Genomic DNA, 25,360 nt, shown 5'->3' on the forward strand with positions numbered 1-25,360 from the left:
ATCTGTAAATACTCAAATATAATACAACCAAATCGAATAGTTTGTATCAATCCAATAACAACAGAATAAAAACCTAAACAAAGCTCCAGCTGATCAACCACTGACTAGCCCCTCTTGGATCCACCCGCCTCGTCCAATCGCAAACCTGCCCCATGGAATAGGGCGTCAAGAAATACAGAGTACGAGACGTGAGCATAAAACGCTCAGCACAAGAGTATGAGTATACATGCATGCAAAGTGAACTCCCTATAAACTCGAGGTCAAGGATCAGATAACAGAGACAGACCGGGCCCTAGTATATAGCACGCTGTGCCGTCGCTTCAGGAGGTGGCTCCCATACCATAATACCAGTGGATTTACCGGACCCAAAGCCATGGAAGTCCATCCACTAACAGGATAGGGTACAACCCTACTAATAGACATCTCGAAGGAGATAGCTCAGTATGCAAATGAATGCAGCATAAATCAATTACATATAAACCATGCAGTCACATAATACATGTATATTCAGTCAGGATATCTCGAACAGTACTTTCGTACCTCAAATCAGTGCAAGCTCTACTAACTCTAGGTCCACGCCTATAGTACGCTCTACACTGCCAAATGATACTACTATCATTAAAGTGCTCTAAAAGCCTTAACTAAGCTATTGCATAATCCTAAATATTTTTAGGAAGCAAAAGCTATATCTTCGTCCGTCGTTAGCCCTTTGATGTCGATGCCTCCAGAACTTGGGCACAACTCCGCTGCGACTACCGAAATCCTCGCCGACCCCCGGATCAAGCCTAGGAAGACTAGAACTAAGCAAATAAGACTAGAATGGAGAGGGAATTCTCGGAATTGGCAAATCAAAATGAAGTCTCGGCCTTCTATATATAGACTATGATCGGAACATCCGATCCTCGATCGGAACGTCCGATCCTGCCATCGGAGCTTCCGAAGATCCTCATCTGCCATGTGTCAAAATATCACTGGTTGACTTCGGATAGGGGCGATTGGAGCTTCCGATCCTGATCGGAGCTTCCGACCCTGCCACACGTCATGCCTGACGTAATTTGATCGGAGCTTCCGATCGCTCATCGGAGCTTCCGATCCTGTTCGGAGCTTCTGATCGCGCCTTCAGAGCTTCCGATCTGTTCGATACCCAATTTGTTTAATTAGCATTGATTAATCCCTTAATCACTGATTTCGGGTACGGGCTACTACAAATACGAGCTGAAGTCATGAGAGTTTTACGTATTTCACAACACCATGTCAATGGATGTCACAGCTTTTTGGCATCCAAGCCCTCCCAATAATATGAGCAGAGCATTGAATACGGGTAGCGTTCATCATGCACCCATTGTTGATGGAAGACAAGGAAATTATAAACAAATTTATAATTCTCCTTTTTGGGTTTGATATAAATTTTTAATCTAATTCAAAATGAGGGTTTTTAATTTTTGAAATGGTCTCATCCTTAATTTTAAAACTCTCCATGTTTGTTCGTATGAATGCCGGATTCATGCAACTTTTTTATTTAAAAATAATAACGCACATACTCATTATTTATAATATATCATGCATATATTATAAACAGTAAATTAATAAGGATGATCAATCGCCCCAATACTATTTGGTCCGTGTGAGTCAAACACGGGCCTAGTTCCAATCCTAAGAAATGCACGGGATGCAAATGTAACAATTACATAAGCTTCCAATATTTACATATCTTGGATCTTCATAATTCATCATGGTCCACCATCTTTCAATCTTGATCTTCTATTATCAAATATTTTACATTAAAATATTCATGACAAATAGGGATACATCTCATGGGGTGAGAATGTACTATAAACCAAGCCCAATTTAAATTTGATAATTATTACAATCCATTCAACACAAAATATCATAGCATACACCTAGCTAATTGGCTTGGGATTTTGAACATCCTTCATGCATAACATCACATATCATACATGCACCTTCAATTAATTATCACAATAATCAATTGATCAAATATTATATATTTTGGTCCAATCACTAACCACCACGATTATAAAATAATTAAATTTACAAAATAAAAAAACAACTTTGTTTACTTTCCAATTAATTTATTTATAACCGAATTTCTTGTAAATTACCATTTACTATAAATAATCAAAGCCACACTTTAATTATTTATTTCATGAGAAAATACATAATTTATAAAATTTTATTTTTCACAAAAATCAACCATTATGATTTTAACAACTTAGGGCCCATGACACTTGATATCCCAAAATACCTTTTGGAAACCCAAGTCGTCATAGTCGTTGCCGAAGCTCCGTCGCGGGATTCCGACCAATCAATTTTTTTTTATTAGAACAGCCCCTAAGTCGATGGAAATGATTTTCTCATGCGGTTAAAAATTGACCTCAACATAATATTCAACAAATGCTACACAAAAGAGTAACCTAGGCTCTGATACCACTGTTGCGGATCAGTTACCTCGTGCCAGGAAACACAGCGGAAATTTAAATTTTTTATTAAAAAAACGAGCACTTTTGTAGCATTCAAAACATCAAAAATCCATAGGCTGTTTAAGAAGTTTTTACCTATCAATCTCAAAAGATTGATTTATGGCTTCAACCAAGTTTTGAACAACTTAGCTCTTGAAATGGTAGATAATATCTACAAGCTTTCAAAAGCACACCTTGCTCAAATGGATTCAAAACTTCAAGAACACACCTTGTTCGAAAATAGCTCCTCCTTCAAATTAGGTCCACGACTAGTAAAACTAGATCCACACTAAATATGCTGTAGTAGCCCGGTTCCATTTTACAAGATTAAGTGATTTTAAATATGTTATAAAATGACATATAATTTTAAAAGTGTCAAAACATGTTTAAGGAGTCCTTATTTGGTGAAATGAGTGAAAAATCAGATCCGAAACGTCCGAAAATGGTGGGGTAGGTTCCGGGGCTCCAAAAATGACTTCGAAAGAACCAAAACAGTTCGGAGCACACAGACCAGTTTGGGCCCTCCGAACCAGTTTGGGCCCTCCAAACTCAGCACAGTCCATGTGTCAAAAGTGGCTCGGACAAGTGGCAGTTCGGACCCTCCAAAGCCAGTTCGGATCCACCGAACTTCCGCCAGATTGAGGTGTCAAAAATGCACTCTACACGTGAAAATCATGCCCGGTTCGGAGCCTCCGAACCCAGTTCGGACCGTCCAAACCCAGGCCTATAAAAAGGGGTCCGAGGATCTCATTTTGAATGCCACATTTCTTCTCTTCTCCCGGTAATGGCTCTATTTTAAGGGCTTCGGGACCCTTTCTTTAAGAGTTGGAGTAGGAAATAGTATTTTTATAGCGAACAGTGTTTGCAGTAGGAGCCAGGCGGCGGAGCTCTGGCAAGGCATCTAGGGGTCATAGCTAGGCTATTCCCAGGCTCTGGGGCATGCATCATCAGCGGGCTAACGATGGACGAAGGTATGGCTTTGGTTCCCTATAGTAAATAGGGAGTAGGCTATAGTTTAATTAAGGCTTTAAGAGCCTAGTAGGTGATGTTTGGCATGCTAGGTAATGCATGGTTATTTTTGTTGTAGTGTTGCATGGTAGGCTTGGACCTAGATGGGAGCTTCTAGGATCTGCCTTAGAAAGGTACGGAAGTATTATTCGAGATATCCAGATTGAGTATGCATGTATTATGTGTTTGCATGGATTATGTGATTGCATATTTTATATGCCTTTATATACAGTATGTCATGACTGTATGTTGCATACATCAGCATATTGAGACTTTACCTTAGAGGTATCCTGTAGTAGGCGCTCACCCTGCGAGTTTGTGGATGGTTGAATACGTAAGTCTTGTGTCAGGTCACCTTTATGGTTGGACACATGTACTAGTATTAGGTCACCATTATCCACTGGGTATATGAGCCACCTCCTGATGCGATGGCGCAACGTGTTATATACCCTGGGCCCGGTCTATGAGCTTGTTTCTGTATCTGAGAGTCTTGGTATCCAGTTCACTTGCATACATGCACACACAACACCGTATACTCATACTCTCGTACTGAGCATGTTAGGCTCACTTCCGATTATTTTTTTTTGGCTGGATGTCCTATTCCATGGGGCAGTTTCAGGTAGTTCTCCCAGAGACAGGGAGGTTAGGTGGTGACCAAGGCTGGATAGCAGGGTTGACCACTAGGTTTTGCTTACCTGGTATTTGACTTACTTTAATTTTGCAACTTCTCTGATTAAGGTTATTTTATTGATTAATTGCATGCTTAAGTTCTAATTAGTAGGTGATGACGGGGTGGGTCACTAAATTTATGGGATCAAAACATGCAATAAGATTCTTTGGGACATAGTATTGATTTTGAATTATCCTTTGTAGGATTGAAAGTTGGATTCAATATCGATAGCAGTATCAGGAATTGGAATAGCAGGATGTCTAGGCTTTTCCAAGATCGTCATTGCCAAGTTGGCAGCAGAGGATCATTTTATGTGGATCCCAGCAGGATGGAGCTGGAAGAGAAGATCCAGTTTTCAATGCCAGGAGCTTTGCAGGGTTGAACGGAATGTGTGACATGTAGTCATCCATTCTGCGTCGACCAAGGAAGCCACCCCGATAGATCCTACCAAGAGGATGTCTCAAGAAGCTTTGGACATATCTAGTAGGATGTATTTTTATTTATCTTTGAGATCTTGCGATGAATAAGGTCTGTTGACCTAAGGAAAAATTCATGTTTAAGATCAGTAGACGGAATGAAAGACTTTCGCTGGAATTTAAATACTGAATTTCAGTTGTAATCAGATGTATTAATGATTTCAGTATTTGATGTACTCAGTTTTTTTGTATTGTACATCTTTCAGTGTAATCTTTTGATTAAGTTATGTATTACATGAGATTGTAATAAAGATTGTATTCGAACCTGGATTTGTGGTTCAAGTGTTGTAATATTAGAGATTAAATTGGTTATTTTGAATAAAAGACCGATCATTATTTTAAAGAGTACTTGGGATTTTACATGTTTTCATTGAATAGTTGTAGATGTTTTACCTTGAATATTCTAGTAACCCAAGTATTTGACAGGAATGATGTGATTCATCAGGATGCATGAATGTTTGTTCTAGACGGATTTTCTTAGAACAATTGGCTGTTTTGATCTTTTTAGATTGATTACCTAGTGATGATGGATTTTCATCAGGATGACAGGCTAAGAAATACCAAGAGTTGTGGATTGTGACCCGTACTAGACGAGAGAAAGCACGACCCTTAGTCGGTATTACTCTGGAAGTTTTCATACTTTAGAGGTTGTTTTGGAGGCCTTGTACTCCAAGGACTATATAGGGAAGGTTACTCAGTCTGGAAATTTGGCAACAATCACAACAGTGTATGACTTTGGATAGGACAGATACCAGGTGTGGTATCAAGGTTTAGTTAACTTCTGTTTGAGATAAAGATGTTCCGTTGACAGAACAGTCTTGGAATGGATTTTTCCTTGACAAGTAATTGTTCTGAGTAGACAAGTTTTAATCTTGATTTGTGATTTCAGGATTTAATCTAGGATATTAGTTGAATTGATATTCAACAGGATTTAATTATCAGATGCTTACAAACTCGGGATTTGATTTGTGCCTCTACAGAGAATTTTCCTTGACCAATGATTTTGGTCCAGATAGGAAAATTTCATAATATCAGAGACTCAAGGTTAAGTTATGCCAGGATGCTCTTGACTGTCGGGTTCCGAGATGGTATAGTAAGTACGACCTTATGCCAGTGTAATCTGGAAGGATTCTTTTGTTCCAGTTTGGCATTATAGGAAGACTTATCTCAGTCTCGTTGTATGTAAAGTCATAGCAATGGGTATAACTATCAGGAGAATATTCAGGATTTATTTGAGTCTTATGGAATTATACTTGGTACTGGATTAGTTCCAAGGAATTTGAGTTATAGTCTGACTTCATCAGAGATACAGACTTTGGTTTTTGTGGACAGAATAGTCTTGGAAATGATTCCTTGACAAGAGAATATTCTGAACGGGTAGTTCTCGCATGTGATACTGGGGGAGAACCAGGAGGTTTTACCAGTATTGTTTGATTCTATAAGAGGTATAATTAATGATCAAGATCTTGATTACAAGATGAACAGGAAATTTTAAGTGATGAATTTACTTAGGTAAGTTTTCCTGTAAGAATTGAAATTTGATTGATGGGTTATCAAGCAAAGATGAGTTTTATTAGGACACTGGAATGACTTATACTGGAAGACGTGAACTATGATTATTGCAACAGTTATGTTAAAGTATAATTTGGTGTCAGTTTGATAACTTTGAAAAGATACTCGATTCTATTGACAGATGTCATGATCCTGCTAAGTTACAGCATGGATACAACAATATAAGAATTCATTTGGATAGTGGAAAGATGAGCACTTAGGTGTTCATGTATGTTTTGAAATGGTCAGTTAAACTGGTACAAGTTTGGTGCCCAATGACTATTTGCAACTATTTGTCTGAGGTAAATACAGATGTTATAACCCGTGATGGGGAGCTAAATATTCTTTTGCATTAAGAATGATTGGAATTGTTCACTTTTTGGTAGACTGATAAGATGAATACAGTACTCAGATATTCAGTTCTCATGAATGAATTGTATTAATTCTGGGACTTCAGTGTCACAAATTGATCTAGCAAGCGTTTGAATTTTAATGGATACTAACAGGATAACATCAAGTGTTTAGACATGAAAAAAGGATAGCAGCTGAGATCTAAGGTTATCTGGTCCAGCGGGATTGTTGTCACCAATTTTCCAGGATGTCTATTGGATGCGTTAGGTCATTTATAAGTCTGATTCAATGAGATTGAATCAGGGGTTAGCTAGATTGTTTTGGTTTAAGGACTTTGCCAAAGAATGATGAAACAATTTTGTTCATCTAATAACGTAAGTCTGAATTCAGCAAGAAATTGTTATCCATGGCAGGATAATCATTATTCTCATTTTCAGATGTTATCTCAAGTTATGAGATAGATGTCATTATATTAGTACTAGATATTGTACTGGTCGAATTTTGAGTCAATAAGAATATTTGTATTGATATTTCAAAGAAGAGAACCCGAGAGGTTCAGGAAATTAAGAATTTTGGACAACGACGTTGTCACATGTGTTATGACAAGTGTTAGTCATAAAGTATGAGAATCCTTTCGGTGTACAAAGATTTGCGTACGAGGTTCTTTCTGGTAGAAAGGAATGAAGAAAAGTGTGTATCAGTATGTTTTTAGATGTTTGGTGTATCAATAGGTCAAGGCAGAACACCAAAGACCTAGAGGATTGCTTCACAGTTTATCCATTCCTGAGTGGAATGGGAGTTGATCATGATGGACTTCGTGACCCATTTACCAGTAAGCTCAAGGAATTGTGATGCTATCTGGGTTGTGGTGGACTTACTCACCAAGTCAGCACATTTCATTCCTTATAACCAAGACTTCAGTTTTGATAGGATGACACGATTGTATATCCAGGAAATTGTTCGATGGCACGGAGTGCCTGTGAGCATAGTCAGCGATCGAGAATCCAGTTTTACTTCCAAGTTTTGGGGGTGTCTTCAGTGCGCTATGGGTACTACTCTTAGTTTGAGTACAACATATCACCCAGAGACTGACGGACAGTCATAGTGCACGATCCGTACTCTTGAAGACATGTTGCGAGCATGTTCTATGGATTTTTGTCCAGCATGGCAAGATCAATTGCCATTGATTGAATTCACGTACAACAACAGTTACCATCGCAGTATTGGGATGGCTCTGTTTGAGGCGTTGTACGGGCGACGATGTCATACTCCAATGTTCTGGGAAGAAGTGGGAGAGCGATAGGTTGAGGGACCAGAGTTAGTCCAGCAGGCTATTGATATTGTTGGACAGATCAAGAAGAGAATTAAGGTTGCGCAGGATCGACAGGCTAGCTATGCAAATGTTAAGCGCAGACCTTTGCAGTTTGAGGTGGGTGAGAAAGTATTCTTAAAAGTCTCGCCATTTCGCAGGATTTTGAGATTTGGTTTCAAGGGTAAGCTATCTCCTAGGTACATTGGTCAATTCGAGATTCTAGAGAGTGTTGGAGATCTGGCTTACAGGTTGGCGTTACCGCCGTATTTGTCAAGTATCCATGATGTGTTCCATGTTTCACTATTTCGACGGTATGTGGCAGATGAGTCTCATATCTTACAGCCGTATGAGGTACAGTTGGACTCAGATTTGACATACGTGGAGAGACCTTTGCGTATCATAGGTCATAAGGATAAGGTGTTACGCAACAAGACCATTCCTCTTGTTCTAAGTTCAGTGGCAGCACCGAGGCACTGAGGAGGCCACTTGGGAACTTGAGAGACGTATGCGTACAGATTATCCAGAAATATTTTGAATTGTTGTATTTTCAGATTGTAACTTGTAAAATGAATCAGTTTGAATAAAAGATGTTTATTCAGTATTTTACAGCATTCAGTACTTAAGATTGTTCGAGGACGAAATATCGTAAGTAGGGGGAGAATGTAGTAGCCCGTTTTCATTTTACAAGCTTAAGTGATTTTAAACATGTTAGAAAATGACATATAATTTTAAAAGTGTCAAAACATATTTAAGGAGTCCTTATTTGGTGAAAATGAGTGAAAATCAGATCCGCAACGTCCAAAAATGGTGGGGTAGGTCCCGGGGGTCCAAAAATGACTTCGGAAGGACCAAAACAGTTCGGAGCACACGGACCAGTTCAGGCCCTCCGAACTCAGCACAGTCCATGTGTCAAAAGTGGCTCAGACAAGTGGCAGTTTGGACCCTCCGAACCCAGTTCGGACCGTCCGAACTTCCACCAGATTGAGGTGTCAAAAATGCACTCTACACATGGAAATCATGCCCGGTTCGGAGCCTCCGAACCCAGTTCGAACCGTCCGAACCCAGGCCTATAAAAAGGGGTTCGAGGATCTCATTTTGAATGTCACATTTCCTCTCCTCTCCTGGTAATGACTCTATTTTAAGGGCTTCGGGACCATTTCTTTAAGAGTTGGAGTAGGAAATAGTATTTTTTTATAGCGAACAGTGTCCGCAGTAGCAGCCAGGCGGCGGAGCTCTGGCGAGGCGTCTAGGGGTCGTAGCTAGGCTATGCCCAGGCTCTGGGGCATGCGTCATCAGCGGGCTGACGATAGACGAAGGTATGACTTTGGTTCCCAATAGTAAATAGGGAGTAGGCTATAGTTTAATTAAGGCTTTTAGAGCCTAGCAGGTGATGTTTGGCATGCTAGGTAATGCATGGTTATTTTTGTTGTAGTGTTGCATGGTAGGCTTGGACCTAGATGGGAGCTTCTAGGATCTTCCTTAGAAAGCTACGGAAGTATTATTCGAGATATCCAGATTGAGTATGCATGTATTATGTGTTTGCATGGATTATGTGATTGCATATTTTATATGTCTTTATATACATCATGTCATGACTGTATGTTGCATACATGAGCATATTGAGCCTTTACCTTAGAGGTATCCTGTAGTAGGGCGCTCACCCTACGAGTTTGTGGATGGTTGGATACGTAAGTCTTGTGTCAGGTCACCTTTATGGTTGGACACATGTACTAGTATCAGGTCACCATTATCCACTGGGTATATGAGCCACCTTCTGATGCGACGGCGCAGCGTGCTATATACCCTGGGCTTGTCTATGAGCTTGTTTCTTGACCTGAGAGTCTTGGTATCCAGTTCACTTGCATACATGCACACATAACACCGTGTACTCATACTCTCGTACTGAGCATGTTAGGCTCACTTCCGGTTATTTTCTGTTGGCTGGATGTCCTATTCCATGGGGCAGTTGCAGGTAGTTCTCCCGGAGACAGGGAGGTTAGGTGGTGACCAAGGCTGGATAGCAGGGTTGACCACTAGGTTTTTCTTACCTGGTATTTGACTTACTTTAATTCCGCAGCTTCTCTGATTAAGATTATTTTATTGATTAATTGCATGCTTAAGTTATGATTAGTAAGTGATCACGGTGCGGGTCACTACATATGCACTACGATATTTAAAGCATTTTTCATTGAGATTTTTCTTGCCTTTTTCTCCCAAAATAAAAAGACAAAATTAGATAATTCTTGGTTGAAGTGGATGACCATGTATGAATATTAGTGGAGGAATATATATAATATATGTATCATAGTCAAAGATAAATGATACAATTAAATCATGCATGAAAAAGTGTAAAGTATATATATATATATATATAATATATATATATATATATATAAATATATATATATATATATATATATATATATATATATATATATGTTAAACATATATATACATGACCCTTGAACTTAATATTTAATTAATTATTAAATTCAAACTAATTTAAGTTTAATCAATTAATTAAATCCAACTTGAACTCACTCAAATCCACTAGTATAATAATTAAACACTATTTTTATTTGGGTTCTACATGATCCAATAGTGTTTAATTAATCCAACACTTGAATTAATATAATTATTTGGACTATACAAAATCCACTAATGTCAAATTAATTCAACCCTTGAATTAATTTAATTAAGTTCATAATAATAGTTTTTAAAAATCACCATTTTCATAAACTAATTATTTATTCAAGTCAAATTTTAATCTTAGAACACATTCACAAATTAAAAGTTACTTTTGCTTTTATTCTTCATTAGAAGTCATACTTCTAATTTATTTTACTTATAAACTCCTTTATAAGTTGTTCAACACATTAAACTAATTTTAATCTCGACGGGATCTAGAAATCTAGTACTTGTGTGACCCTCAATGGTTCATTGATACAACTAGCAGTGGGTTTACATCTCCATGTGATTTGGGATCAACAAGTCTCTTATATGAGCATACTCTATATAGCTCCATTCGTATTTATCAACTCCTTGATAATAAGAACGTCAGAAAACTCAAGTCTGATGGTACCCAACCAGTCATGTTAAACGTAAAGAAGCATCGCTTACATGACTCCCTAGATATCAAATGATAGTGCCTGCAAGATCCAATCAATTATGGTTAGCGTACAGTACGGTCCCTTCAACTCATATATTCCGACCAATTTGACAACCATTGGTTTATCGATAGTTGTCAATGAATCGATAACTATGTGTCATGTCGTAGTTTCATCAAAGGTGTAATTCAAGAAACCCCTTTATTAATTACCACATACTCTGATCAGAGATTTCAAGCTACATATGCATGAGATCACATATGATATCCATACCCGAAGGTAAGCGGTGAATCCCCGACTATAATGCATTGACTCTTATATGTTTCGACACAACACCCAATCTTGCTACCTAATGACCACAGTGGAGTCGGTAAATAAGTCAAAGTAAAGCACTAGCATATAGAGTCTGATCTATGTTGTCCCAGGTCATAAGGACTGTAGTAGCCCGGTTCCATTTTACAAGATTAAGTGATTTTAAACATGTTAGAAAATGACATATAATTATAAAAGTGTCAAAACATGTTTAAGAAGTCCTTATTTAGTTAAAATAAGTGGAAAATCAGATTTGAAACATCCAAAAATGGTAGGGTAGGTCCCGGGGGTCCCGGAGGACCAAAACCAGTTCGGAAGCATGAGAAACAGTTCGGAGCTACCGGGCAGATCGGAGCTTCTGATCCGAGAACAGAGCTTCCGATCCGAGAACGGAGCTTCCGATCTCGGCCGTCGAAAACGTGGCAAACATGCACCGATCGGAGCTTCCGATCAGGAGATCGGAGCTTCCGATCGTGGCCTATAAATAGGGGTCCGAATCCCTCATTTTAAGTGCAATTTTCCCTCTCCTCTCTCGGTAATCGCTCTATTTAAGGGTTTCGGAACTCTTTCTTTAAGAGTTGGAGTAGGAAATAGTTTATTTTATAGCGGACAGTGTCCGCAGTAGCAGCCAGGCGATGGAGCTCTGGCGAGGCATCTAGGAGTCGTAGTTAGGCTATGCCCAGGCTCTGGGGCATGCGACATCAGCGGGCTGACGACGGACGAAGGTATGGCCTTGGTTCCCTATAGTAAATAGGGAGTAGGCTATAGTTTAATTAAGGCTTTTAGAGCCTAGTAGGTGATGTTTGGAATGCTAGGTAATACATGGTTATTTATGCTGTAGTGCTGCATGGTAGGCTTGGACCTAGAGGGGGAGCTTCTAGGATCTGCCTTAGTAAGGTACGGAAGTATTATTCGAGATATCCAGATTGAGTATGCATGTATTATGTGTTTGCATAGATTATGTGATTGCATGTTTTATATGCCTTTATATACAACATGTCATGACTGTATGTTGCATACATAAGCATATTGAGTTTTTACCTTAGAGGTATCCTGTAGTAGGGCGCTAACCCTACGAGTTTGTAGATGGTTGGATACGTAAGTCTTGTGTCAGGTAAACTTTATGGTTGGACACATGTACTAGTATCAGGTCACCATTATCCATTGGGTATATGAGCCACCTCCTGATGCGACGGCGCAGTGTGCTATATACCCTGGGCCCGGTCTATGAGCTTGTTTCTTGACCTGAGAGTCTTGGTACCCAGTTCACTTGCATACATGCACACATAACACCGTATACTCATACTCTCGTACTGAGCATGTTAGACTCACTTCCGGTTATTTTCTGTTGGCTGGATGCCCTATTCCATGGGGCAGAAGCAGGTAGTTATCCCGGAGATATGAAGGTTAGGTGGTGACCAAGGCTGGATAGCGGGGTTGACCACTAGGTTTTGCTTACCTGGTATTTGACTTACTTTAATTCCGCAGTTTCTTTGATTAAGATTATTTTATTAATTAATTGCATGCTTAAGTTCTGATTAGTAGGTGATCACGGTGCGAGTCACTACATTTATGGTATCAGAGCATGCAATAAGATTCTTTGGGAAATAGTATTGATTTTGGGTTATCCTTTGTAGGATTACAAGTTGGATTCAATAACGATAGCAGTATCAGAAATTGGAATAGCAGGATGTCTAAGCTTTTCCAAGATCGTCATTGCCAAGGTTGGCAGCAGAAGTTCATATTATGTGGATCCCAACAGGATGGAGCTGGAAGAGGAGATCCAGTTTTCAACGCCAGGTGCTTCTCCAGGTTGAAAGGAATGTGTGACATGTAGTCATCCATTCTGAGTCGACCAAGGAAGCCACCCCGGAAGACTCTCCTCTAGTAGTTGGAGAGATTGACGGGAAAATCTTGTCTCATCTACCAGATAAGGAACCCAACAATATTGGAAGGATCCGGTAGATTAGCAAGATTTTATTCTTTGAGATCTTGTGAGGTAGAAGTTCTGCTGACATGAGTAGCAGACGGGAAACTTCACGTTCAAAATCAGTAGACGGAATGAAAGACTTCCGCATGAATTTAAATACTGTATTTGGTTGTAAACAGTATTTCAGTTGTAATCAGATGTATTAAAGATTTCAGTATTTGATGTACTCAGTTATTGTTGTATTGTAAATCTTTCAGTGTAATCTTTTGATTAAGTTATGTATTACATGGGATTGTAATAAAGACTGTATTAGAACCTGGATTTGTGGTTCAACTGTTGTAATCTTTGAGATTAACTTGGTTATTTTGAATAAAAACTGATCATTGTTTTAAATGAGTACTTGGGAATTTTGCATGTTTTCAATGAATAGTTCTAGATGTTTTACCTAGAATATTCTATTAAGCCAAGTGTTTGCCAGGGATAATGTGACTCATCAAGACGCATGAATGTTTGTTCTAGACGTATTTTCTTAGAACAGTTGGCTGCTTTGATCCTTTTAGGTTGTTACCTAGTGATGATGGATTTTCATCAGGATGACAGATTAACTAATACCAAGAGTTGTGGATTCTGACCAGTACTAGACATGAGGGGGCGCCACCCTTAGTCGGTTATTCCTCTGGAAGTTTCTATACTTCGGAGATTGTTTGGAGGCCTTGGTGCTCCAGGGACTATATAGGGAAGGCTACTCAGTTTCAAAATTTGGCAACAGTCACAACAGGGTATGACTTTGGATAGGATAGATACCAGGTGTGGTATCAAGGTTTAGTTATCGTTTATTTGAGATAAAGATGTTCCGTTGTCAGAACAGTTTTGGAATGGATTTTTCCTTGACAAGTAATTGTTCTGAGTAGATAAGTTTTTGATCTTGATTTAATCCAGGAGATTAGTTGAATTGATATTCAACAGGATTTAATTATCAGATGCTTGCAGACTCGGGATTTGAGTTGTGCCTCTACAGAGAATTTTCCTTGACCAATAATTTTGGTCCAGAAAGTAATGATTGCATAATATCAGAGACTCAGGGATGAGTTATGCCAGGGTGCTCTTGACTGTCGGGTTCCGAGATGGTATAGTAAGTGCGACCTTATGCCGGTGTACTCTGGAAGGATTCTTTTGTTCCAGTTTGGCATTATAGGAAGACTTACCTCAGTCTCGTTGTTTGTATAGTCATAGCAATAGGTATCATTATCAGGAGAATATTCAGGATTTATTTGAGTCTTCTGGAGTTATACTTGGTACTGGATTAGTTCCAAGGGATTTGAGTTATCGTCTGACTTCATCAGAGATACAGACTTTTGTTTCCGTGGACAGGATAGTCTTGGAAAGGATTCCTTGACAAGTGAATATTCTGAACGGATAGTCCTCGCATGTGATACTGGGGGAGAACCAGGAGGTTTTACCAGTATTGTCTGATTCTATCAGAGGTATAATTAGTGATCAGGATCTTGATTACAAGATGAACAGGAAATTCTATGTGATGAATCTACTTAGGTAAGTTTTCCTGTAAGAATTGGAATTTTATTAATGGGTTATCAAGCAAAGATGAGGACACTGGGATGACTTATACTGGGAGACGTGAACTATGATCATTGCGACAGTTACGTTAAAGTATAATTTGGTGTTAGTTTGATAACTTTGAAAGGATACTCGATTCTATTGGCAGATGTCATAAGCCTGCTAAGTTACAGCATGGATACGACAATATAAGAATTCACTTGGATAGTGGAAAGATGAACACTTAGGTGTTCATGTATGTTTTGAAATGGCCAATTAAACTGGTGCAAGATTTGTGCCCAGTGACTATTTACAAGTATTTGTCTGAGGTAGATACAGATGTTATAACCCCATGATGGAGGAGCTAAATATTCTTTTGCATAAAGAACGATTGGAATTATTCAATTTTTGGTAGACTGATAAGATGAGTATAGTACTCAGATATTCAGTTCTCAGGAATGATTTGAAGTAATTCTCGGACTTCAGTGACATAAATTGATCTAGCAAGCATTTGAATTTTAATTAATACTAACAGGATAACATCAAGTGTTTAGACATGGAAAAAGGACATCAGCTGAGATCTAAGGTTATCAGATCCAGCGAGATTGTTGTCACTGATTTTTCAGGATGTCTAATGGATGCATTGATAAGTCTGATTCGATGAGATTGATTCAGGGGTTTTTGCTAGGTTGTATTGTTTTTAGGACTTTGCCTAAGAGGGATGAAACGGTTTTGTTCATCCAGTAGTGCAAGTCAGGATTCAACAAGAAATGATTATCCATGAGAGGATAAGCAATATTCTCATTTTCAGGTGTTATCTGAAGTTATGAGATGGGTGTCAATATAAATTGGCACTAGAGATTGCACTAATCGATTTGTTAATCAACAGAATAATTGTATTGATTTTTTCAAGAAGAAAACCTGAGAGGTTCAAGAAATCAAGAATTGTGGACAATGACGTTGTCACAGTTGTTATGACAAGTATTAGTCATAAAGTATGTGAATCCTTTCGGTGTAGAAAAATTTGCATCTGAGGTTCTTTTTGGTGGAAAGAAAAGAAGAAAATGTGTATTAGTATGCTTCTATATGTTTGGTGTATCAGTAGGTCAAGGCAGAACACCGATAACTTGGAGGATTGTTTCACAGTTTATCCATTCCTGAGTGGAAATGGGAGTTGATCATGATGGACTTCGTGACCCATTTACCGGTGAGCTCGAGGAATTGTGATGCTATCTGGGTTATGGTGGACCGACTCACCAAGTCAGCACATTTCATTCCTTATAACCGAGACTTCAGTTTTAATAGGATGGCACGATTGTACATCCAGGATATTGTTCGATTGCACGGAGTGCCTGTGAGCATCGTCAACAATCGAGATCCCAGGTTTACTTCCAGGTTCTGGGGGAGTCTTCAGCGCGCTATGGGTACTACTCTTAGTTTGATTACAGCATAGCACCCAGAGACTGACAGGCAGTCAGAGCGCACGATTTGTACTCTTGAAGACATGTTGCGAGCATGTTCTATGGATTTTGGTCCAGCATGGCAAGATCAGTTGCCATTGATTGAGTTCGCATACAACAACAGTTACCATCGCAGTATTGGGATGGCTCCGTTTGAGGCATTGTACCGGCGACGATGTCGTACTCCACTGTTCTGGGAGGAAGTGGGGGAGCGACAGGTTGAGGAACCAGAGTTAGTCCAGCAAGTTGTTGACATTGTTGGACATATCAAGAAGAGAATTAAGGTTGCGCAGGATCGACAAGCTAGTTATGCAAATGTCAAGCGCAGACCTTTACAGTTTGAGGTGGGTGAGAAAGTATTCCTGAAAGTCTCACCATTTCGCAGGATTTTTGAGATTTGGTTAAGCTATCTACTAGGTTTATTGGTCCATTTGAAATATTGGAAAGTGTTGGAGATCTGGTTTACAGGTTGGCTTTACCCCCGTATTTGTCTAAGTATCCACGACGTGTTCCATGTTTCACTATTACGATGGTATGTGGCGGATGAGTCTCATATCTTACAGCCGTCTGAGGTACAGTTGGACTCGAATTTGACATATGTGGAGAAACCTTTGCGTATCATAGGTCACAAGGAAAAGGTGTTACGCAACATGACCATTCCTCTTGTTCTAGTTCAGTGGCAGCGCCGAGGCACTAAGGAGGCCACTTGGGAACTTGAGAGTCGTATGCGTACAGATTATCCAGAGCGATTTTGAATTGTTGTATTTTCAGGTTGTAACTTGTAAAATGAATCAGTTTGAATAAAAGATGTTTATTCAATATTTTACTGCATTCAGTACTTAAGGTTGTTCGAGGATGAAATATTTTAAGTAGGGGGAGAATGTAGTAGCCCGGTTCCATTTTACAAGATTAAGTGATTTTAAACATGTTAGAAAATGACATATAATTTTAAAAGTGTCAAAACATGTTTAAGGAGTCCTTATTTGGTTAAAATAAGTGGAAAATCAGATCCGGAACGTCCAAAAATGGTGGGGTAGGTCCCGGGGGTTTCGGAGGACCAAAACCAGTTCGGAAGCATGAGAAACAGTTCGGAGCTACCGGGCAGATCGGAGCTTCCGATCCGAGAACGGAGCTTCCGATCTCGGCCGTCCAAAATGTGGCAAACATGCACCAATCGGAGCTTCCGATCGTGGCCTATAAATAGGGGTCCGAATCCCTCATTTTTAAGTGCAATTTTCCCTCTTCTCTCCCGGTAATCGCTCTATTTAAGGGCTTCGGGACTCTTTCTTTAAGAGTTGGAGTAGGAAATAGTTTATTTTATAGCGGACAGTGTCCGCAGTAGCAGCCAGGCGGCGGAGCTCTGGCGAGGCGTCTAGGAGTCGTAGCTAGGCTATGCCCAGGCTCTGGGGCATGCGACATCAGCGGGCTGACGACGGACGAAGGTATGGCCTTGGTTCCCTATAGTAAATAGGGAGTAGGCTATAGTTTAATTAAGGCTTTTAGAGCCTAGTAGGTGATGTTTGGAATGCTAGATAATACATGGTTATTTATGCTGTAGTACTGCATGGTAGGCTTGGAACTAGAGGGGGAGCTTCTAGGATCTGCCTTAGTAAGGTACGGAAGTATTATTCGAGATATCCAGATTGAGTATGCATGTATTATATGTTTGCATGGATTATATGATTGCATGTTTTATATGCCTTTATATACAGCATGTCATGACTGTATGTTGAATACATGAGCATATTGAGCTTTTACCTTAAAGGTATCCTGTAGCAGGGCGCTCACCCTACGAGTTTGTCACTTTTATGGTTGGACACATGTACTAGTATCAGGTCACCATTATCCACTGGGTATATGAGCCACCTCCTGATGCGACGGCGCAGCGTGCTATATACCCTGGGCCCGGTCTATGAGCTTTTTTCTTGACCTGAGAGTCTTGGTACCCAGTTCACTTGCATACATGCACACATAACACCGTATACTTATACTCTTGTACTGAACATGTTAGGCTCACTTCCGGTTATTTTTTGTTGGCTGGATGCCCTATTCCATGGGGCAGATACAGGTAGTTCTCCCGGAGATAGGGAGGTTAGGTGGTGACCAAGGCTGGATAGCGAGGTTGACCACTAGGTTTTGCTTACCTGGTATTTGACTTACTTTAATTCCGCAGTTTCTCTGATTAAGATTATTTTATTAATTAATTTCATGCTTAAGTTCTGATTAGTAGGTGATCACGGTGCGGGTCACTACAAGGACTAATGGTTTACAACCATAAACTAGGAGCTTTCCACTCGATAAATGAGAACCACTTGGAAAGTCCTTTAGGGACGGTTGTTCAGTTTACTCTACAAGGAGCACCTATTTGCATGCTTGGACATCACCATGTCCCCTACCAATGAAACGTGGTACTCACATCGCAAATACTGGTCTCAAACTCGAACGGCCTTTATTCTTCTTTGTGGCGGCTGAATCGACTAGAAACGGTTTAGAATATACAATATTCCAAATATGAGTTTCATGATAGTCATCCCATGATCATATCTTATTCTTTCTACTATTTTTATATTCAAATGCTTTATCTATGCAACTAGCATGTGTATACAGATAAAGATGTGTCAAATTAAATAATTCAAATATTATTAAAATAAAGATTATCATACAAGAGTTATCTCAAGTACCCTCGACCAACACTTGGCTCGACGGGCACCTACTCTAACATCTTCTGCACCCAAATCAATCTCCATCATTGGATTTGACACGTGAAAAAGTAAGCCAACTCACCCCTGAATATATATGGTCGTTCAAGAAATTCGAAGTTGATGCGTCAAATGCGACATTGAAGCTAAATAATATTGATGGCGAATGCATCTCCATCTCTTTTCTCCACACCCACTGATACGCCCATTGTCTATGAAGAAAATTCCGTGCAAAAAGTGGTCAAAACCATCAAACCAATGGGAAGAAAGACCTTCAAAGCAAGCATGAAAGGATCTGAATCAAAAAATTCAACTATAAAGGATTTTTATAAAAATATGTGAGATAATCAGACAAAATTTTATAAATTAAGGATACGAAGATTTCTAAACAAAGAGAGAACTATGCAAAAGTTGAGGAATGAATGACAAAAAGTACGAAATAAAGAAGAGTAAGCAAGAAATGTAGGATAGGAAGCAAGCAATGAAAGAGATGAAGCACGAGAGGGAGCAAGCGAATCGGATCATGGAGAAAAATATTAACAATTAATTCAAACATGAATGATTTGCAATGTGAGTATTTTACGAAGATGCAACAAGCAATTCTCATAAATATTTAGGCAGCAATTTATTTAGTTGTTGATAATTTGTTTTAATTATTTGTAATTTTTTTAATGTCTTAATTTCGTATATTTTTTAATTTTCTGTAATATTTAAAATTTAATCATGTGTAATTTTAATTTATTTTCAATATGAAAATTTATTTTGTGTTGAAATACATATATATATATATATATTTAATGATTTAAAAAATTTAAATTTTGACATAAAAAATTAATATTTCAACATTATTTTTGTAAATCATCTCACCCTAATAAAAACATGAGACGAAGTTATCATCTCTAACATCAACATATAATAAAGTTGCTAATTTCATCGTACCAACAACTTCACGCTATTGAAGATGCTTTAAATAACCATTATGTGAATTCTGTAACGAAGATTTAAGGAAATCAACTTCTTCTCACATAAAATAAATAAATATAATTAAATGATGTCCAAAATTCCGTACTGATTGGTTGTAAATGTACGCATTTACCAATTTCTTCCCACGGCATTTCGGAAGCTTATTCAACCATTTTCTTTTGAAAAGTACTTATTCCACCGTTTAATCTCACTTTTCCGTAGCTCAAGTGCATGAATGTACAGACTCCACACAAATATCAGAGTTGACTTTATAAATATACCCATTTTATAATCCAGCAGAGAATTTTGGAGCAATCCCATTAATTTAAAATCATCTTCGATTTCTAACTTTGTTAAGAACATGCTCAATGGTGAAATGAAGTTGATGTGATGAAGTTGGTAACTTTATTGCATGATGATATCAACAATGATAACTTCATTGTTTGATTCTGCGATGGTGATTTTATCATTAATTTTGTAATTTTAAAATTATTTTTTATAATTTAAAGGATCAAATTAATCTGGACCGTTGGATCTCCAACAGTCCAGATTAATCTAACCATTTGATCAATTTAAAGATTTAAAAACAAAATAATAAATAATAAAAGAAAAGAGGATTGCAGGTGGATCATCGCGCGGGCTCCATCTGCATCATCACATGAAGAGCTTTCTTTGTGCGCTGTCCTCGCTCCTTCAAGGGGCGAGGAGAGGAAGTGGGCTTCCTCGTTCCTTTTACATGGCCTAATTAGCCTTTGTAATATTCAGGCCATGTTCATACATTTATTAGCAATAATTAATATGAAACAATAATTCGTACTTAATAATTTGTGTATGATATAAATGCCCACTTGGTCTCAAAGCATCCATGTGAAGAGAAGGAATTACGTTTCAACAAAATTTAATTTAAGATAAATTCACATCTCTACCGGTACATCTCGACATTAGCAATATTTAAGTAAGTCTTAATTCAGTTATTGTTCCGGTCCTTCTCCATATTGGTTAATCATGGGGAGAATTCAGAAAAGTTCAACGGTTTCAATTAAAATAGTATTAATTAATTTTTATATATTAATAGATTTAGCCAATGCTTCCTTCGCCCCACTCAGAAAGAAACTATTCCAACCAATTCAGTCAAACAAGACTTTATATGTCCAAAGCTCCGTACAGATTCGTTGGTCGGAGATTTACCAAATTTTGAAATTTATTAATAATCAAACATATATATAATATGAGATAAATTTATTTTACATCTCTAAAGTCAAACTCGAATATACATTCAGTTCCTATAAAAAAAATATGTTTATATTTTTAAGGTGTAATTGCGGTTCATCTTAAATTCGTGTAGAGTTCGTATTGTCTATGATGTTGGCAACACTACAAAATGCAGCGGAATTAATAAAAATATATAATTAACAAAAATAAATAAAATCAGAGATAATTATGCACAAGTAAGTAGTACTTGTGCACTCACTTGTGCGGGTGCTATAGGTCAGGCCAAATAATCACTAGAAAACGTAAATAAATTTTACAAATCAATACTAGTAATTTTTACGAAAAACAGTAAAGACTAAATTTCTCAACTTGAATTGCATCCTAAATAGTCAGAATAATAAATACAATCAGATGCAACTTTTGTATGCCAAAACTGGAGAAACAGAAAAAATTCGTCGAACTACACTATGCACTAAGTGTTGTCTCCGATGTCTCCTACATGCATGGCAACACGGGTAAAGCAGCGACGACGGCTACAAAAAATTCTTCAACAATCTTTGAATTCTTTTGCGTGATTTTATCTGAAAGCTCTGTGAATTCTCGTCTAAAGAACACGTTCGTTTGTGCGCATGAATCTTTACTTATAGATTAGAGTCCAAGGATGGAAATAATTCCTTAGATAGAGTCTTACACAATAAGAAAATAAAGTCTATTAGAAAAGAAATTCTTTTAAGCACAATAAATCAATCTTGATAATATTTGGTAAATATAATACTAAAAAATACCATATCAAGATAATATTGTATCGAGGTAAATATTTAGCCTACACAATAATGAATCTCGATATTATTATTGAAATATTAAACCTAGAAGAGATCATGTCTAGAAAAGCAAAACTCTAAATCAAATTTATTCAAACTTAAGAAAAGGTTATCACTGAATCAATATTCCTTTCAATCTCCCCCTTTTGCTTTTTTGGACAAAATCAGCACAAACAAGTTCAAGTAACAACTCCCCCTGAGTTGAAGCATTTCTCCCCCTGGATGAGTGAGTCTCCTCCTGAATGTGTTGTCCCTCGTGTTGGCAACACGACAGATGACATGTACCAGAAACACATGGGGATCCTATTATTTCTATTAGAGCAGGTATAACAGGGAAGAACTGTTTAGGGAGTGAACCTTATCAGAGCATAATTCAGCAAAATCAAAGCAGTTAGAATAAGAAGATCATAGCAATGATACTGAAGCAAAAAGATCACAACAAGAAGAGATATATCATGAGGACCAAACTGACTCAGGAAAGATAAGAATAAAAAATTAAAATCAAACTAAGACTGATCACTATCAGTAGGATATTGTTTCTTCATTTCAGATCTATCGTCTTCAATTTAGCATTTAAGCTTCTTCATCTTTAGAGCTATCCTTTTCAATTCATCATTTCAGCATTCCAAAGTTTTTGTACTATATCTCCCCCTTTTTTTACCAGAAATGACAAATCTTTCATGACAGTCTTCCAACAAGGCTCCATAAAGCTCCAAGTCCTCTTAAGCCTGGGTAATCTTATTTTCAGCATGAGCCATGAGATCTTGAATAGTAGTGAGGGAAAATTCAAGAGTAGAAGGTGGAGGCTCTATGGTATCGAGGACTGGCCGTCAGTCTCTGGATGATACGTTGTGCTGAGACTCAAAGTGGTACCCAAGGCTCGCTGAAAACTTTCCCAAAACCGTGACGTGAACTTCAGATCTCTGTCACTGACAATACTCAGTGGCACTCCATGAAAATGCACAATCTCTTGGATGTACAACCTCGCCATGCGATCAAAATTGAACTCGTGCTTGTACGGGAGGAAATAAGCAGACTTGGACAATCTGTCCACCACAACACAAATGGCATCACACTGCCTGGAATACATCGAAAAACGGGTGACAATATCCATCGTCACATGCTCTCACTTCCACTCTGGAATTTCCAAACTATGCATCAGACCACCCGGTCGACGATGCTCCGCCTTAACTTACTGAAAAACAAGGCATCAGGAAGCATACTGATAAACACTACGCTTCTTCTCTTTCCACTAGAACCTCATACGTAGATCCTTGTACATTTTAGCACTACCTGGGTGCACGATGAATCTACTACGATGGGCTTGAGACAAAATATCCTCACGCAAGGACGAATCCTCAAGCACAACCGCTCTACAAGACAAAAAAATAAACCATATATCAGACTTAAAATGGAAGCCATATTCGTCTTTGGATCAGAAAGTTGAATTTCTTGGATACGAGCAAACAACGTCGGCTCAGCTAACACTGAAAATACTCGAATCCCTTGCTGATCTCTCTTGTGGCGAAAATTGAAGCCCAAGAACACCACTCATGAACAGTACTAGACACAACACTAGTACGAAGGGCACTAATATAAACCTTACGGCTGAGCACATACGTAGCTGGATTCGCAGAACCCGGATGATACTTGATCTCAAAATCATAGTCCTTGATAAGATCCATCCAACGACACTGCCTCATGTTCAAATCAGCCTGAGTGAACAAATAATTCAAACTTTTATGATCAGAATAAATTTCAAAACGTTCACCGTACATGTAATGTCGCCAAATCTTGATTGCAAACACTATCGCGGCAAGCTCCAAGTCATGCACTGGGTAATTCCCTTCGTGAGCCTTCAAATTCCTAGAAGCATAGGCAATCACATTCCCATTCTGTGTCATCACACACCCCAGAACCTAGAGAGATGCGTCTGTATAAACCACATAACCACCAGAACCCTATGTCGATGGCGTGCTAGTCAGACGTCCCCTCAACTCATTGAAACTCTGCTCACATTCTGCGGACCAAACAAAAGGAACATCCTTTCACGTCAACTGCTTCAATGGTATAGAAATCCGTGAGAAGTTCTCGATGAATCGTCAGTAGTATCCTGCCAAACCCAAGAAACTAAGAATCTCAGAAGCTGTCGTCGGGCGCAACCAATTCATAACAGCTTTTGTTTTACTTGGATCCACTGAAACACCATACTGAGAAATTACATGATCGAGAAACATTACTCGATCAATACTGAACTTGCACTTACTAAACTTGGCATACAACTGCCTCTCTCGATGAATCTATAGTACAACTCTTAAGTGCTCAGCATGCTCCTTGATGCTACAGGACTAAATCATAATGTCGTCGATAAATACCACGACTAAACTATCCATGTAATCTCGGAAAACCCTATTCATCAAATCCATGAACACTGCTGGTGTGTTCGTCAAACCGAAAGGCATCACTAAGAACTCATAGTGACCATACCTCGTACGAAACACAGTCTTGGAAATATCCTCATCACGAACTCGCAACTGATGATATCCTGATCTCAAGTCAATCTTGGAATACACTGAAGTATCGTGAAGCTGATCGAACAAATCATCAATGCGCAGTAAAGGATACTTGTTTTTTTATTGTCACTAGATTCAACTGACTATAATCGACACAGAGACGCATATAACTATCTTTCTTATTGACGAGTAACACTGGCGCTCACCAAGGTGAAACGCTCGGACGAATCTATCCCTTATCCAAAAAATCTTGCAGCAGCAGCTGCTGCATCTCTCATCTCTGGTGGAGCCAGGCGATAAGGTGCATGAGAAATCGGTGTCGTCCCTGACACGAGTGTGAGGAGAATTTCTGTGAGCTTCGACGGCGGTTGACTTCTGCACCGGTGTTGGCATTACCGTCAGGATCTGGAGGGTATGTGGTTTACACGGATGCTTCTCTTCAGGGGTTAGGTTGTGTCCTGACTCAGAATGGGCATGTGATCGCATACGCTTCTAGACAGCTGAAGCTTCACGAGGACAACTACCCAGTCCATGATTTGGAATTGGCAGCCATTGTGTTCGCTTTGAAGATCTGACGTCATTATCTGTATGGCGAGAAATTTGAGATCTTCACCGACCATAAGAGTCTCAAGTATTTGTTCACTCAGGCGGAGTTGAACATGAGGCAGAGACGTTGGATGGACTTGCATAAGGACTATGATTGCGAGATTAAGTACCATCCGGGAGCTGCTAATCTCACCGCTGATGCCTTGAGTCGCAAGGTGCGACTATCCGCACTTTAGATTTGTTCGATGTCTAGTGCGATCAGTGACTGTTGTACTTTAGGTTATACCATCAAGCATAAGAAAGGTATGCAGAGTATCCAGATGTTTGCGATATTATCTGAGCCAGCCTTGTATTCGCGGATCCGAGATGCTTAGATGACTGATTCGAAGACCCAG

General features: G+C 38.8%; 1 protein-coding gene across 1 annotated transcript; it reads right to left on the minus strand.

Annotated features, from left to right (window-relative positions):
• Positions 1-22,018: 22,018 nt before the first annotated feature.
• On the minus strand, positions 22,019-23,810 carry LOC140889220 (uncharacterized). The gene is made up of 5 exons (XM_073296930.1): positions 23,715-23,810; positions 23,404-23,600; positions 23,166-23,279; positions 22,780-22,985; positions 22,019-22,263 (listed from the first exon to the last, which is right to left on the minus strand). Exons 1-5 carry the CDS (start codon positions 23,808-23,810, stop codon positions 22,019-22,021), a joined length of 858 nt encoding a protein of 285 aa, XP_073153031.1.
• Positions 23,811-25,360: the final 1,550 nt, after the last annotated feature.

The sequence above is a fragment of the Henckelia pumila genome, chromosome 3 (assembly GCF_033568475.1).
Source record: "Henckelia pumila isolate YLH828 chromosome 3, ASM3356847v2, whole genome shotgun sequence".
Classification (NCBI taxonomy): domain Eukaryota; kingdom Viridiplantae; phylum Streptophyta; class Magnoliopsida; order Lamiales; family Gesneriaceae; genus Henckelia; species Henckelia pumila.

Excerpts from the sequence above, each read along its gene's own strand:
- LOC140889220 (XM_073296930.1), bottom strand. The coding sequence starts at position 23,810 with ATGACACAGAATGGGAATGTGATTGCCTATGCTTCTAGGAATTTGAAG. Across the intron at positions 23,601-23,714 it reads ACTTGGAGCTTGCCGCGATA|TGTCGTTGGATGGATCTTAT; the intron begins GTGTTTGCAATC and ends AACATGAGGCAG. Across the intron at positions 22,986-23,165 it reads TACAAGGATCTACGTATGAG|GCAGTGTGATGCCATTTGTG; the intron begins GTTCTAGTGGAA and ends GATGTATTCCAG.